The sequence below is a fragment of the Micromys minutus genome (assembly GCF_963924665.1).
Source record: "Micromys minutus genome assembly, chromosome: 25".
Lineage (NCBI taxonomy): Eukaryota > Metazoa > Chordata > Mammalia > Rodentia > Muridae > Micromys > Micromys minutus.
In genome coordinates, this window is record NC_137960.1 from 6,250,972 (window position 1) to 6,265,259 (window position 14,288).

The 14,288-nt window shown below is 46.1% G+C and overlaps 1 protein-coding gene across 2 annotated transcripts in view; it reads right to left on the minus strand.

Moving 5' to 3' along the window:
• Positions 1–14,288, minus strand: part of BTBD9 (BTB domain containing 9) — a 328,964-nt gene that overhangs the window by 44,631 nt on the left and 270,045 nt on the right. For both annotated transcript variants that reach the window (XM_080937967.1, XM_080937966.1), the window contains exon 9: positions 11,413–11,520. In XM_080937967.1, the coding sequence (XP_080794093.1) occupies positions 11,413–11,520 (108 nt within the window). The remainder of the gene's footprint in view (positions 1–11,412; positions 11,521–14,288) is intronic.

The following is a 14,288-nucleotide window of genomic DNA, read 5'->3' on the forward strand; positions in this document are numbered from 1 at the left end:
TTTTGCTTAAATCTGTGACTTCAGCAGGGCTGGATCCTCAGTGAGAACTGTGATATAAATAAGCAGGCTTCCGGGATCCTCCCCTCGAACTGAGTAGCTCAGAGAAGAGGCCATAGTCGGAAGACCCAGCAGCTCCCTGGAAGACACGGCTAGCTACTCTGGCCTGCCGCAGCTGTGCAATGCTGCTCCCTCCCTGCCTAAGGACCTGTCCTGAAGCACAAATGCACTCAGAGGCTCTGGGCACCAGAGATGAGCAAGCAACAGACGCTATGATGGCTTCTGTAGCAAGTCAAAACCATGGCTTCTCTGGGACAAATTTAATGTGCAATGCTACAGGAAAGGAGCAGGAAAACCAAGCAGGTCCACATTGCCAAGCTATGTCACTAAGGGCACAGACATTCTTTTGTTATTTGTGATTGTAACGTGGGCTCAGAATTGTTGTATGACTTCAGATAAAAGAAGAAAACACAAGGTCTGTAAAGAGAAAGTCTCCCCCTCCCTTCCCCCACAGCAGCTGGCAAATGTGTGCAATGCCAGATGATCACCGCCCTGAAACTACACTCTAAAACTTTGTAAGAAATGTTTATTACTGATACTCAGTGCATAATTTACAACACTGTGCTGAAATTCACTTACACTCCATTTCAAGGGATCATGAAAAGAAAATGTCAACTGTGGGGGAAATACACTTTATGGGTCTTGGCTTAAAACAAAAGGAAAAACACACATGCAAGTCCCTCTCAGTGGAAGGAAATAATTTAATAAATGGCCTAATGAACAGTGTAATGATGTTTTAAAAGTAGGTAGCAGGAAGGAAAGGGAAGGAAAGCCGAGGCTAATAAGCTCTACAGCCTGGCTAATGAACCCCTGGGTGATCTAGGCTTGTATACTGGCTTAGGGACTGTACTAAAAAAAAAAAGTTTCAAACTATGAATTATGATATGGCTAATAGGCTGTACAAATTAACATTCTGTGAAAGAAGTAACAGTGATTGTAGAGAGGAAATCATATAAAAATGTAGGTGGGTGCCTCTGAAGTCTCTGGCCTTTGTTGCAACTCTGGAAGTGAGTCTATTTCTGATTCATATTTCCCTATGTTTTAAAATCCCAGTTCACAGAACCACTGGTTATGAAATCACTGGCTCTCCAAGTGTGATGTGGACCAGGGCAGGGGGTCGGACTACAAATGCATATTTCCGGAATGCCCTAACTCATGCTCTGCTCTGGTCATGTCTCTATTCTCACAGCATTACTTCAGTCTTGTCTTTTCATTTTTTAACCCTGGCGTTAGTTGAGTGGTGGTGGCACACACCTTTAGTCCTGGCAGGTGGATCAATGAGTTTAGGGCCAACCAGGTCTATACAGAGAAATCCTGTCTCTGAAACAAACAACCCAAAACAAAAACCAAACCAAGAACAACACCATGGTATTACTAGCTATACAAAGTGTTGAGACCAGCACTTAGCACCAGGAGACCAGGGTTCTGATCTGCGCCCCACCATTAAACATGAGCTTGGGAAAACACTGTGTCCTCTACCGCAGCTCCACATTTGCAAGGTGGATGCCTAGACTGAGACTTTCAAGGCTCTTAAAGCAGTTCCTGGTGCTGGTACCCTAGGTGGTGGTTGTTTTACAGAGAAGGGGAAAATCCAACTACTAAAATGTTTGCCAGCCTCGACAAGATTATCCAGCAAATTATCCAGCAAATATGAGACAAATGAAAGTTGGCTGGAGTGTGTTTGTGGTTATATAACAACAGAGGCTTCTGTGGAACAAGTGGGCCCTGAACTTCAAGAGGACGACAATTTACAATGAAAAAATGGCTGGAATTTTAAAGCAACATTTCCTCCCAACCCATCTCCCTTGTTCCCTTCTGGGACACAGATGGGAGAATATATAAAATCCTTATCAAATGGTACGAAGGCATCAGGGCTGAGGTCGGGAAGAACTGATCACTGGGTGGGGTCTTAGGAGGAACTGGGAGGCAAGAACTTGAGGGTGAGATAAAGATGACAGCCGCGTCCCAGGCGTGGTCACCGGGCTGCAGTAAGAGGTAAGCAGAGCACTGCAGCAGCAAGGAAGCCTGGGTGGACCAGGGCAGTGCAGGTTGTACATGTGGTGTCTGACCACCATGCTTTAGTGGTCAATGGAACACATGAAAGCCAGACAGAAGCTGGCCATGAGGAGACAAAGGATGTGCTTACAGTCTGACTGTCTTCAGCAGACGACTGAAGCTGCTCTTCAGGGGACAAAGGCATTACAATCAACAACAGCAACCTAGCACCAGGGTTACAGATTCCAGAACTACAACATAGAAACTGGACGGGAGCCACGGGAAGTAACAGAGGAGAGAGTGTCAGAGGAAGGAGAGACACTGTGGAGTAACCAAAGACCAAGTGTGGAGAGCACATGAGAAGAAAGACAAAAAGGTGAGAAATGCCCATGAAAGGGCACAGTGATGGGAGCCGAGAGGCACAGGTGGAGTTTGTGCCATCTACAGAAGAAGCAGGGCTGATGGAAAAGATCAAAGGAAGAGGCAATGCCAAGAGACTGAGATAGTTGAGAAGCGAGCTCCTTAGCCATAAAAATTGACTCCATACACACTGGACTGCTGACGTCACAGAGGACCCCCCTCCCCCACATATTCTTAAATCTAGGAACACTCTGGCACAGGCCTGAGAGAGAATTAATATGGGATAACCAAGAAAATCTCCCTGGGAGTTAGAAGCTGCCTCCTGACCTCTGGGGTCGAGTCTGGAAACAGAGGCAGGTCATGCTAGAAGACATGCTCTCCCTTTCTGTATCTCTGCCATGGCCAGTGCATGACCTGCCCTTCTGTGTTTCAGAGATACCACCCTGTCTGTGGGTTTCTAGAATGTACATCATGACGACAGCGACTTTAGCGCATAGTGCTCGGTTTGCTCTAGGGTCAAGGGGCAGGTCCTGTACCTAGCGGTGCCTACAGCAGAGAGGCGAGGTGAAGGAGCCGCCCAGCCAGTGCTGAAGCATTAATGCTCTGCTGCCCCCCAGGGCCAGGAGGGTGACTGGGCTCCAGGACTGCAGAGCCACCTCCACTGCAGTAGTCAGATCCTCCTAGCAGGAAGGAGCACATGAATGCCTCGGGAGAGGCTTTGAGTCCCTCTCTAGAGTCCAAGGTCAGTGTTCTTTAAAAAAAAAAAAAAAAAAATTAACCTATTACTTTGAAAATTCAGAGAAGCCATTGAAACCTATTAACCGGACAAAGTTGGGATTTTAAATCAAATCCATTTCTGAAGTGAAAGGGGCACAGTTGGCACAAGATCTAAAAGCTCTTGGCCATCCATAAAGAAATTCTCTTTCCTAACAGGAGCTGTAGAGAAAGGAAATGGACGCCCAGCCCATAACCAACCTCAGGGAAGAAGACACAGTGTCCTGGGGATGCATGTCAAGGCTGACGGAAGAACCCGTCTGACCATGCACACTTCATACTCACACAGCTCGCTGAGGACAGTTCATGAAGGAACGATTTTCGTTTCCTAAATGATGGGCAAGCAGCAAGTTACCCTCCTCACAGAACAGAGCTCTGTGGTTAAGCCGGGGAGGGGACAGTGAGAGGCAGAGTTCTCTCAGGCATTACCTGAGGAGACCACTGCCTTCCAGCTCCTTCAGCTGGCAGTGTTTGGGGTAGGGAGGATCCTCACCCACAACCTGCAGACAACTCCAACTCTGCGCCCCAATCTGTTTCCCATGTCTTCCACTGGATGGGGAAAGTTTTACACAAAACTTCATGTGAAATAAAAGTGTCCTCTTTAAAAAGCACTGGTCTGGCCAACTAATGGCCTGATGCTTCTTACTGTAAATATCCACCGTTTTCATCCTCAGAAAGGATGTGCACACAGACCCCTCCACAGACAAGCTGTGGTGCACAGGAACATGCCCCTCTGAACTGGATCTGTACATTTCATCTGACTTCTGCTAGGGGAGAGTATTCCTCTTATAAGGACATTTCCTTATTGTTCAACTTCTTAAAGTCTTGACAAGAATTAACATTCGAGTTTGCCCTTTAAAAAATAAAGGAAAGAACATGGCTGGCTTTTTCATTATTGTCAAAGTGAAAAAAATGGAATTAAGTATGAAGAGAGAAAAATAAAATCTTCATCCAGCTGTTTGAAAGTGACAATTACACAACCAGCACTCATTAATTGGCTCACACTTCCAGAAGGAACAAGTAAACACACTCTTCATGCCCTGCAGGGGTGAGAAGGGGAGGTGCCTGTGATCTCAGTGAGGTCTCTGTGACAGCCATTTCCAGAATACTAGTCCTGGTGTCCACTGGGAACTTCTCACCAGTGGCAGCAATGGAGAAGATGTTCCTCTCTTCAAGTCCCACTCACTGGAGCTGACAAAATGGCTCAGTGGTGGAGAGCATGCTTTGCTCTTGCAGAGAGGACCTGCACTGAGTTCCTAGCACCCACATGGTGGCTCACAACCCTATTTCCAGTTCCAAGGGCTCTGATGCCCTTTTCTGACCTCTGAGGATACTGGATGCATACTTGGTACATATAATACATAGGCAAGACTTTCAAACACATAAAATTCTATAGAACAAAACCCTACTTGCCTTGTGGCATGCTTGTGACATGCTTATCACATATAATGCCAAGTTGCACGGCTGGCCATGACTTCCTAGTTATTGCTCAACGCTTTTGTAATGTTGAATTCTAGCTAAGGAATGAAATAGGTGGGAAAATTGCTTTCTAGACTTTGCCATCAACAGTGGGAAAGATGATACAGAAAAACGAAGGCAAAGTCAGTCACTAGGTTTAAATGTGCTGTTTTTCAATCTCACAACAATTTCAAAGAGGTCTGAGGCTGCAACTCCCCACCCTAAAATGTGCTGTCATCCTCCTCTGCCAGGGAAGTGCTTGGAAGAACACAATTCCCTTTTCTAAGATTCTCAGTCATCAGACAGCAGTCACAGAAACAGAGGACAGGACAGACACGCTCTTCCTGGGTCTGAGTGTCTCATAAGCAGTTAGGGGCACAGGACTCCTCAGATGTGCCTATCATCATGTGGAGAGCAGGGAGCAGAGCAGGGGAGGCCCCAGAAAGGTCTTCCCAAGACACAGGGACTGTGAGGGGCTCCTGGATAAGTCACAGAGAAGATTTCTTATGAAGATGCTGTAGAAATGGTGTAGTTTCAAGCCTGGCCTGATCAGAGAGGCTGGGGGAGGGTGCTGCTTGGACCCTTAGTGTCAAGTATCCTAGAAGCTGCTGGGACAGAGCGCCACACCACGGAACACAATTCCTTCATTTAGTGCTGACGGGGGTTTGGGGGGGCTGGGGGGTGGGGGGGGGACAGGCTGCTCTGCCAGCCCAGGCTTTGCAAATGCAGGCAAGGGTACGCAGCTACAGCATTCTGCAGCAAGAAAAACTGTCCTCAAATGCAGCTGTTTTTCTAAGATCATTTTCTATAAAATAGATATAAATTGGTCAAAACTGTAGAAAATTAGAAATAATTTCCATAACCCAACTGCACCAGGACGACCACTATCAGCGGGGTGGGGTAATTCCTTTGGATTTTGTCCACCACCTTCCTCTTCTTTTGATGATACTCTCACAATTCTGTACTCTGCTCTTAAGGCCTCAGTATACATGCGTTTTTCTGAATTAGAAAGTCTCTGCAACATCATTTTAAACAAATTCTTATGTTGGAAAGCACTACTTTCTGAGAAGGGATTTGGGCAGGCAGACATTACTCTGTAAGGACCCTGGGACCCATGATTTAGACCAGGGATCCAGTATATAACCACAGCTCTCAATGACAGGACACCATTTCCATCCCTATACAACTCACCAGATCTAATCATCCATTTGCAAAAATGATTGCCAAGGCACTGGTCTGGGAGAGGAGATGGCTGAGGTCACCAATACTTTGTAGACAAACAGGCTGAAGTGTGAACACACTGGGGTGAGCACTTGAGGAACAGTCAGACAGCATGAAAGTCAGTAGTGTGACAGGCAGTGGTGAATTAGAAAAAAAGACAGAGCAATTCAAGGCCTTGGATTATCAATGGCTGACTCCAGGGGACCCCCAAGGCAGCATTTGGAGGCTTCAGACAAAGGTGGCCCCCATTGCACTGCAGACATTTTTATTTTTCACTATTTCTGGAAGTCTTGGATATGGCTTCAAAGAAACAGAGGGAAGCCAGGCATGGTGGTTCACATCTGTCATGTGAATGAGGTATGAGAATTACCTTAAATTTGAGGCCAGCCTGGTCTTCACAGTAAGTGTCAATCCAGCTGCGGCTATGTACCAACAACCCACCTCTTGTAAACAAGGCCAGTGAGATTTCTCAGCAGGTACAGGCATCTGCCAGCAAGCTCCGGGATCTGGGCAGGACCCCTGGCCCCACATGTTGGGTTTGCCGCATGGACTCCTTCCTGAAGCTGTTCACTGACTTTCACAGATATGCACAAGCCCAAAAGAAGTCATGATAAAAAATGTAAACCATGCAAGAGCAGCAGACAACACAATAACCCGGTGGCACTGACCAGACAACAGACTTGGTCAAAGGAAGGACTTAGTGCAATTTTACAAAATGCACAGGTGCAACACTTTGCTGTCTACATTGTCAACTAGATGGATCTCCAAACTGAAGCCACTTGCGTGGGGTGGCTAGCCAGCAGCACATGTTAAGCCACAGCATTGTGAGTCATCAGGCCTGCAAGGATGAAGGGACATCCCTAGAAGCCTTTACAGAGGAAGATAAATTACTACAAGAAACAACAATTGAGCCAGCAGCAAATTTTTCTTCAGCAACATTAGATACTAAATGGCAGGAAGTCTGAGGTTCCAAAAGGCTATATTTTATACAGGAGTGAAACTTCAAGAGGAACTCAATCCATGTCAAACTGTGATTCAGACATGTAAAAATTTTTATTACCTACTTTTGGCATACCTTTCTGAAAAAAAAAATCCACAGATTTACTCTACATAGTGTCTATCAATGATCTTAACTAAATGTTCTGCTTCAAAAGGCAAGTGATCTATACTGTGTTTCAGGGTTGCCTATAAGAGAGAGTGGAAAAGCAACCAACCACCAGGACAGCCTGGGGGCTTCTTCCTTGTAGCAATTTTCATAGCTGTGTGTCCTGCCAGCTGTAAGCAGTGAGTGTGACTCAGTAACAGGCAGGTGGAGACCCTCAAGGATAAACCCCACACTCCAAAAACACAAAGTCACTTCCCTTGCCACAGCCCACGAGCTCTGTCCCAGGATAGCAGGGCATGCCCAGTTACAAAGCCATTGCTCCTTGGGAGCCCTAGCTGCAGCTACTAACCTCACCTGTGCAGCCCCCCAGGCTCGGGGCGGGGGAGCTGTTTATGGGCCAGGGATAGTTTTATGTAAGCTCTGTCTTAACAGCACAGCTGGTAGCCACACGGTGTAGCGCTTTCTGACTAATTACCAGACATGTTCCAGACAATGTTTATATAATCAGAATATCAGTGGCTTCTGAGTGGTTTCCTTTCCAGGGTCTTTATGACCACACAAAAAGTTATAACTAAGTATCACTGACAGAAGGAGGGGAAAGGAAAGAGCAAACACAGTATCCACTTCATCAACACAGTGGAAGGCCAAGAGCCTGTCCTCAAAGGAAGGATGAGAAAGTAGAGGTCAGGTACACTGTTTGTTTTAAAAAGACAAACTGTAGTAGTACTAACAAGAAAAAAAAAATGTAACCCAGAAATGATGGTTTAAGATTTCTTCCTGCTGAATGAACGGAGGAATAAGATGCTGCTGATTGCACAGAAGTTCACAGGAAACACACCAGAAAGGCTACAAAGGAGTCAAAGGCAGTGCCTCTGAGGAGTATGAGAAGATGGGAAAGTCAGTCTCGCTCTCCCCGGGTCCCTCTGTATTGTTTAATGTCCTGTGTGCTGTTTGCATTCCTTAGAAGCCATTAGGCCCAACAACTTAGAAGAGAGCAGAGAAAGAGAATAACGACCTGACTGTAAGGTCTGAAGGCTCAAGGGTAAGAGAATATGAGAAGAAGAACGAGAGGTACAAAAACGTTTAAAAAGCAAAACTGCCAATACCAAAGCCGGACTGTCACACTAGGAAAGACCTTCTTCACCTTGGAAGCAGACCAGAGCAGGCCAAGCATATCCCTGAGCACCCTCCCCCTCCCGTGCAGCCTTTCAGTAAGACAGCTCTCTCGGGCTACAGTTGTACATGCCAAGGGGAACTTCTCCTAACGTCTGCTGACGTACCGAGTGACGACAGAAATGGCTGGAGGAGACCACAGTGTACTGATTACATCCACAAATGCAAAAGCCTAACTGTTGGTTCTGAGTCTAATGGAGTCCATAGAATCTTTCCTTCCTTTTCCTTCTAAAGTTCACAGCTTATTAATATGTAAACCACTACCAGAGAAGCTGCGCATTACAATCCAAGTTGAGAGCTTGTCAATTATTTAAGTCCATCAATTAATGGAAACAAACCAGTAAGATGCTGATGGCCAAGCAAAGGCACTGAGCGAATCTGCACAGAGAAGTTTCTCCTCATATAACCCCAGTGAACTCAGTACAAACATTAGGCCAGGCTTCTCACAGGGCAAGTGTGCTCTTGTTGAAGGCTTGTGGTCCCCTGGATGAAGCCTTGTAAAGAAACAGAAAAATGACAGAGATGGTCAAGAATGCCATGGATGGGGCTGGAGAGAGGTCTCAGCGGTTAGGAGCACTGGCTGTCCTTTCAGAAGACCTGAGTTCAACTCCCAGCAACCACATGATGGCTCACAACCACCTATAATGGGGTCTGATGCCCTCTTCTGGAATGTAAGTATACACGCAGATAGAACACTCATATACATAAAACAAATAAAAATAAATCTTTTTTTTTTTAAATGCCAAAGATGGTGAGCTGTGGGGGATCCAGTCTAGCTCTGGAGAGGGGACTGGGGCAGGTGGCTCATAGGGGCACGCCATTGTAAAGGGTTCTAGCAGATTAAGAACAAAATAACCACTCTGTTCCCTGATCTCCACACAGGGTGGTTGGTGTTTCAGTCATGCTGGTATCTGTAAAGCATGTGCTATGTCACAGAGCCTGAATTCAAGCTTGGTTCCTGCTCCATGGGAAAGTCGCCTCTTCTCTGTTCCACAAAGCGCTTTGTATCCAGACAGGGAGGCACAATGTATGAAAACACTGGAATGCTAGTTAGCAGATAATAGCTGTGCTCCTATGTTGTGGCCAAGGTGCTCATAAGACTCATGTTCCCTGACAAGTGATGGCCCGTCATGCTTATATGAACAGGCTGTTTTGTCCCCAGTGGCATGTGCGTGGAAGGAAGGCACACTACCCAAGCCAGGACTTCTCAGAACCAGCTTTAACTTCTCATTCTGCCTCCATGACCTGTATTTGCCAGAAGGAGAAACTGACAAGCCCCCAAACCATGATGAACCCACGAGAAGGGACCACTTGACAAGCAGGAACACCCATGTGGACTGTTACACTGTAACATGAGGCCAGTTAAACACTGAGGTTACAGTAAGTGTGAACACCACCATAAAACATGCTGTGCGATGACCACGCCAACGGCAAAGGTGATGACACTGAACACTGAGTCAAACCCATTGCCAATGCCATTAAGAAATCACGGACCAGGAGCACTGCTCAGTAAGAGCAACTGCCTAGCAGATGGGGAATCCTGGCAACCAACCAAAGAACAGGCATTAGAAAAGAAATCACAGCCGAACAAGCACACAAGAAGATGCTCAGTACACAGGCCACAGGCCAATGCCAATGGAAGCCTCGGTGGCACCCACTTTGATGACTGTGCCCCAGAGACAATGACAAGGCCAGCAAGGACAGAGATCCTGAGTTCAAATCCCAGCAACCACATGGTGGCTCACAGCCATTTGTAATGGGATCTGATTCTGATGCCCTCTTCTGGTGTGTCTGAAGACAGCTACAGTGTCTGTGTGTGTGTGTGTGTGTGTGTGTGTGTGTGTGTATGTATGTATGTATGTATGTATGTATGTATGTATATAATATATATAATACATCTTAAAAAAAGAAAAAGATTCGGCAATTTTACCCCAGGGATCATCTAAGAACACTTAAATAGTATGTTCCCACACTCTCCTGCAGAAGCATGCAAAGCAGCCTTAGTCACTAAAGCTAAAAGGAAGAAACAATTCAAATATCTGTCAGGATGAACAATGAAAAGAAAATGAGGTCACACACTGGAATATTATTCACCCAGAGAAAAAGAAAATCCTCATGTATGACAGATACAACAAGGATGAACTGGAGAACACGCTACGAGGAAGAGACTGAGAACAGAAGGTCAGAAGTCTGATTCCGTTTCCGCAGGTTCCCATCATTTGCAGATGCAGAGACAAAGTAAATGACAAGGTGCTGGAGCCGACGTTTTCAGGAGGGTAATAAGAATATTGTTGAACGTTAGACAGTGACGGCTGCCCAGTCCTGTGGATGTACTAAAATATACGGTTACACACTTCATCAGGGTGAATTCAGAGTACAGGAAGATAGTACGGCTTGGATGTAAAATGCCCTCCGAGGCCTGTGTGTGACAGCTTGTTTGTCTGGTCACCAGCCTGTGCCGATGATGGAAGTGGTGAAGGCAGGACCTAGTGAAAGCAAGTCAGATAACCGGAGGCATGACCTGGAAGTGGATACTGGGGTTCTGGCAGCTCCTTTGCTCTAGCTCCCTAGAGGTCACTTTGAAAGATCACGGTCAATATCATGGTTAGCAGCCTCTGAAACATGAGCCCCAAAGCCTTCTTCTGTGTAAGCTGTTTCTCAGTTTTGTGTCACAGGGATGGGAATCTTAACAGAATCTGAATTTGATTTTTAAAGACGCTGTCTTGGCTTTGCTCTGATTTGTCTCCCAGAAGAAACTCTTCCCTGATTTCAGCACCGAGCTCTTTCCGGGCATCATGGTTCAAGACTGGTGAGAACCCACAGGATTCTTCTTCTAAGATGTTCCCCCAGCCAGGTGAGCTCGTGTAGAGCCCCAGTGCCAAAGGCAGCTAAGAGCCTAAGGCTCATCACAGCTTTCCTGGGTTTAGGTACTGGATGAGGTAAAGTTTGCTATGAGGATGGGCATGAGATGAGAAGACAGAGCCCCACAGGAACCACTCACATAAAACTCTCTCAGGAAGTTAACACTCCTAAGAAGGTAGTGAGAAGCCTGGAGCTCAGAGGGAGGACTACAGAAGGTGTCTCTTCTGTTTGAGTATGTCAGTCATTTTCAAAACCTGTTTGTGCAGATCAAGTAAATGCTCATTTAAATGCTTAGTAGTGAAAACTGAAGCAAAGGCTAGTGGGAATGCACTTTACCTCCTGCAGGAATCTTCTCAGGGCCTCTAAGCTCATGGTGGGATGCCCTTGCAGGGAAAGGTGCTACTTACTTGCAGGACACTTTGGTTCTGTCAGCCACCATGGTCCACTGCTGCTGATTGGTGGAAACCTCAACATAGTAGCTGTAGCTTCGATCATCGCAATCCCAGAGTAATAACCTGAGGAGAGAGACATGGAGTTGTCTTTGTATCCTGTCATGGGGCCTTGTGACATCCCTCCCCTACCCCGTGCCCCACCTTGCATCCAGGACTGCAGGAGAGAGAATCCTGATGAAAACAGAGAAGGAAGGGCTGGGGTCAGGCTGTGGGTCACCTCTTTAAGGTCTGCTTCAGTAACCACCCAATCCCAGAGAGCCTCTGTCTCCTCAGCAGCCAAGTCTAGACTGGCTAAGAAGGGAGTATGTCTGTCCTGCGTCATCTTTTTGGGTTCTCCAGCTTTCACTGTAGCATCTGAGCTAGCTGATTCGAGAAACACCTGCTCAGGGGGTCAGTGCTGCCAGCAGATGCTAACATGCACCTACCATGCTGCATGTTTCCTCTCATTCTTACCAGGTTTCCTCATGGTTCTGGGAAGACTGCCTCCTGTGGAGATACAGCTAGCCCTTAGCTTCTGTCCTCAGTGATATGACACCATATGTATGTATGTATGTATGTATGTATGTATGTATGTATGTATGTATATAACAAATATATGCATAGTCAACACACACACACATATATATGTATGTGTGTTCACATATCTCCGGCATTAAGTGTAGACAAATACAGATATATAATAGATGTGTATATGTGTGTACATGCACACTCTTCACAGACTAGGTCTTGTGGTGTAGGTTAGGTCAGTGAGCCCATAATCCTCCTGCTTCATCGCAGAAACTGCAGGATTGTTAAATGTCCCACCTGGCCTCGTAGAAAATTCCAATTATCCTAACTTGTCTTATAATACCCAATAAAAGTAAATGCATTATTAATAGTTTTGTTCTGTATTTTTAAAGGAATTGACCAAAAATATTCTGTGCCCTTTTATGCAAATGTCCAACTACGTGAACCCCAAGTATGTGAGGGCCAACTGCACTGGAAAACACACTCATTATCTGGGAATTTACTGTCTTGGTCCTGCTCTGGGCCCTTTTTCTGTTTGGCTGAGAACTTTAATGGACTATATGAGTCCATTTACTGGAGGTTCAAAGCAGAATACACTCACCTACCAATCTCAGAATAGCAGTTCCTTCTGAGGAAGGTATTGATTGGGAACAGGATGAGGGCAGAGACAAGCTGGGTTTATCTCAGTGGTGGTCACATGGCTACGGGAGCCTGAACATATTCATCAAGCTACACACAAAAGATGTGTGTAGTCTCCATGTGTGGCTGTCCAGCTAAAAACAGAATCTGAACCTCGATCATGAGCTCTGTGTTTGGCAACTGACCATGCCTCAGAGGACACAGATCACTGATTTCCACTATTTCAGCTATCTTTGCCTAAATAGAGTATGTGCAACGTCATACCCTGTAACAGGAAGTCACATGCATGTGCTTCCGGTCAGCCACAACAGAGAGCACCCGGAAGGCATGTCCATGTCCAAGTGGGGTTTCTTTCTTCTTTTTCCCCCCAAACTGAATTTCTCTGTGTAGTTCTGGCTGTCCTGGACCTCTCTATGTAGACCAGGCTGCCTGCCTCTGCCTCCCGAGTGTGGGACTAAAGGTGTGCACCACCACCACATGGCCTAAATGGTTCTTCTCTACCCAGAGCTTGGACCAGCATCTCACTCAGGCCAGCGCTCGGTAGATGTCATCTGGTCAAACAGAGCGGCAGCGATGAGCATGACAGCCAACACTGCTTTACTGCGTATGTGGATTGGGGCCCACAATCAAGTGCTCTGCACACTCTGCTCTATAACCACCTAAATACCCTCTCAGCAAGCACAATCACTCTCGTAACATCATAGAAATGGTAGACGTGAGCCTTGTAACTGTGCCATATCTAAGCTCACTGTCCGTGTACGAGTGATGCCAGATTCCAGCCTGGTGTCCGAATCTAAACCCAGGTCTGTAATCCCCCTGCCTCATATTCTTGTTCATGCATCTGAATTGTATTTCTACTGTAACCCATCACTCCGTAACAGCCATTCTGAAGTCTTTTTTAATCTTGCTATTACAGTCAATGAAATTCCATGCACACGTTGCTTGTATTTGTGTAAAGCTACTGTGGAGTTAATGCTGCTGTGGCTGGTTCTCAGTCTGTCACTGAGGTAGGCAAGCCTTCCACACTGAGCTATGATCATAGCTCTCAGATTTTGCCTTTTGAGGCAGAGCCTAAGTTGCCAAAGCTAGCCTTGAGATTCCACCCTGTAGCCTAGGTAGACCTTAAATTGTTTGGTCTCCTGCCTTTCAGGCCTCAGAGCAGCTCGGATGACAGGCCTGTAACCAGCCTCAGGTCTCAGTTCTGCTTGCTATCAAGCAAGTCATTGCTATCACTGATTTGGAAGACATCAAGCAAATTAGTTCTTCATTTCATAGCTCTAGAGATGATTCTCTAAAGACAACCCTCAGCACAAGCCTGTTCTCCTAGGTGCTTGTTTTGTTTTGAGACAGAGTCTCTCTGTGCAGTCCTGGCTGTCCTGGAACTCAATCTGTAGGACAGGCTGGCTCTGAACTCAGAGATCCACCTGCCTCTGCCTCCCAAGTACTAAGACTAAAGGCATGCACCACCATACCCTCCCTGCTCTCATTGGGATTCTGAATTATTATTGAAGAACTGGAGCATTAAAACCCCTGTCCTCCCAGATAAACATGAGCAAATCTCTTACAGAAAACCCAAGTGAAAACACTTGGTCACTATGGGACAGAATCTAACCAGATGTTTCATAAAAGACTGCCTTGAGGATACAAGATGAGAAGATACAGAATGTAGAGCAAGTATTGTGAAT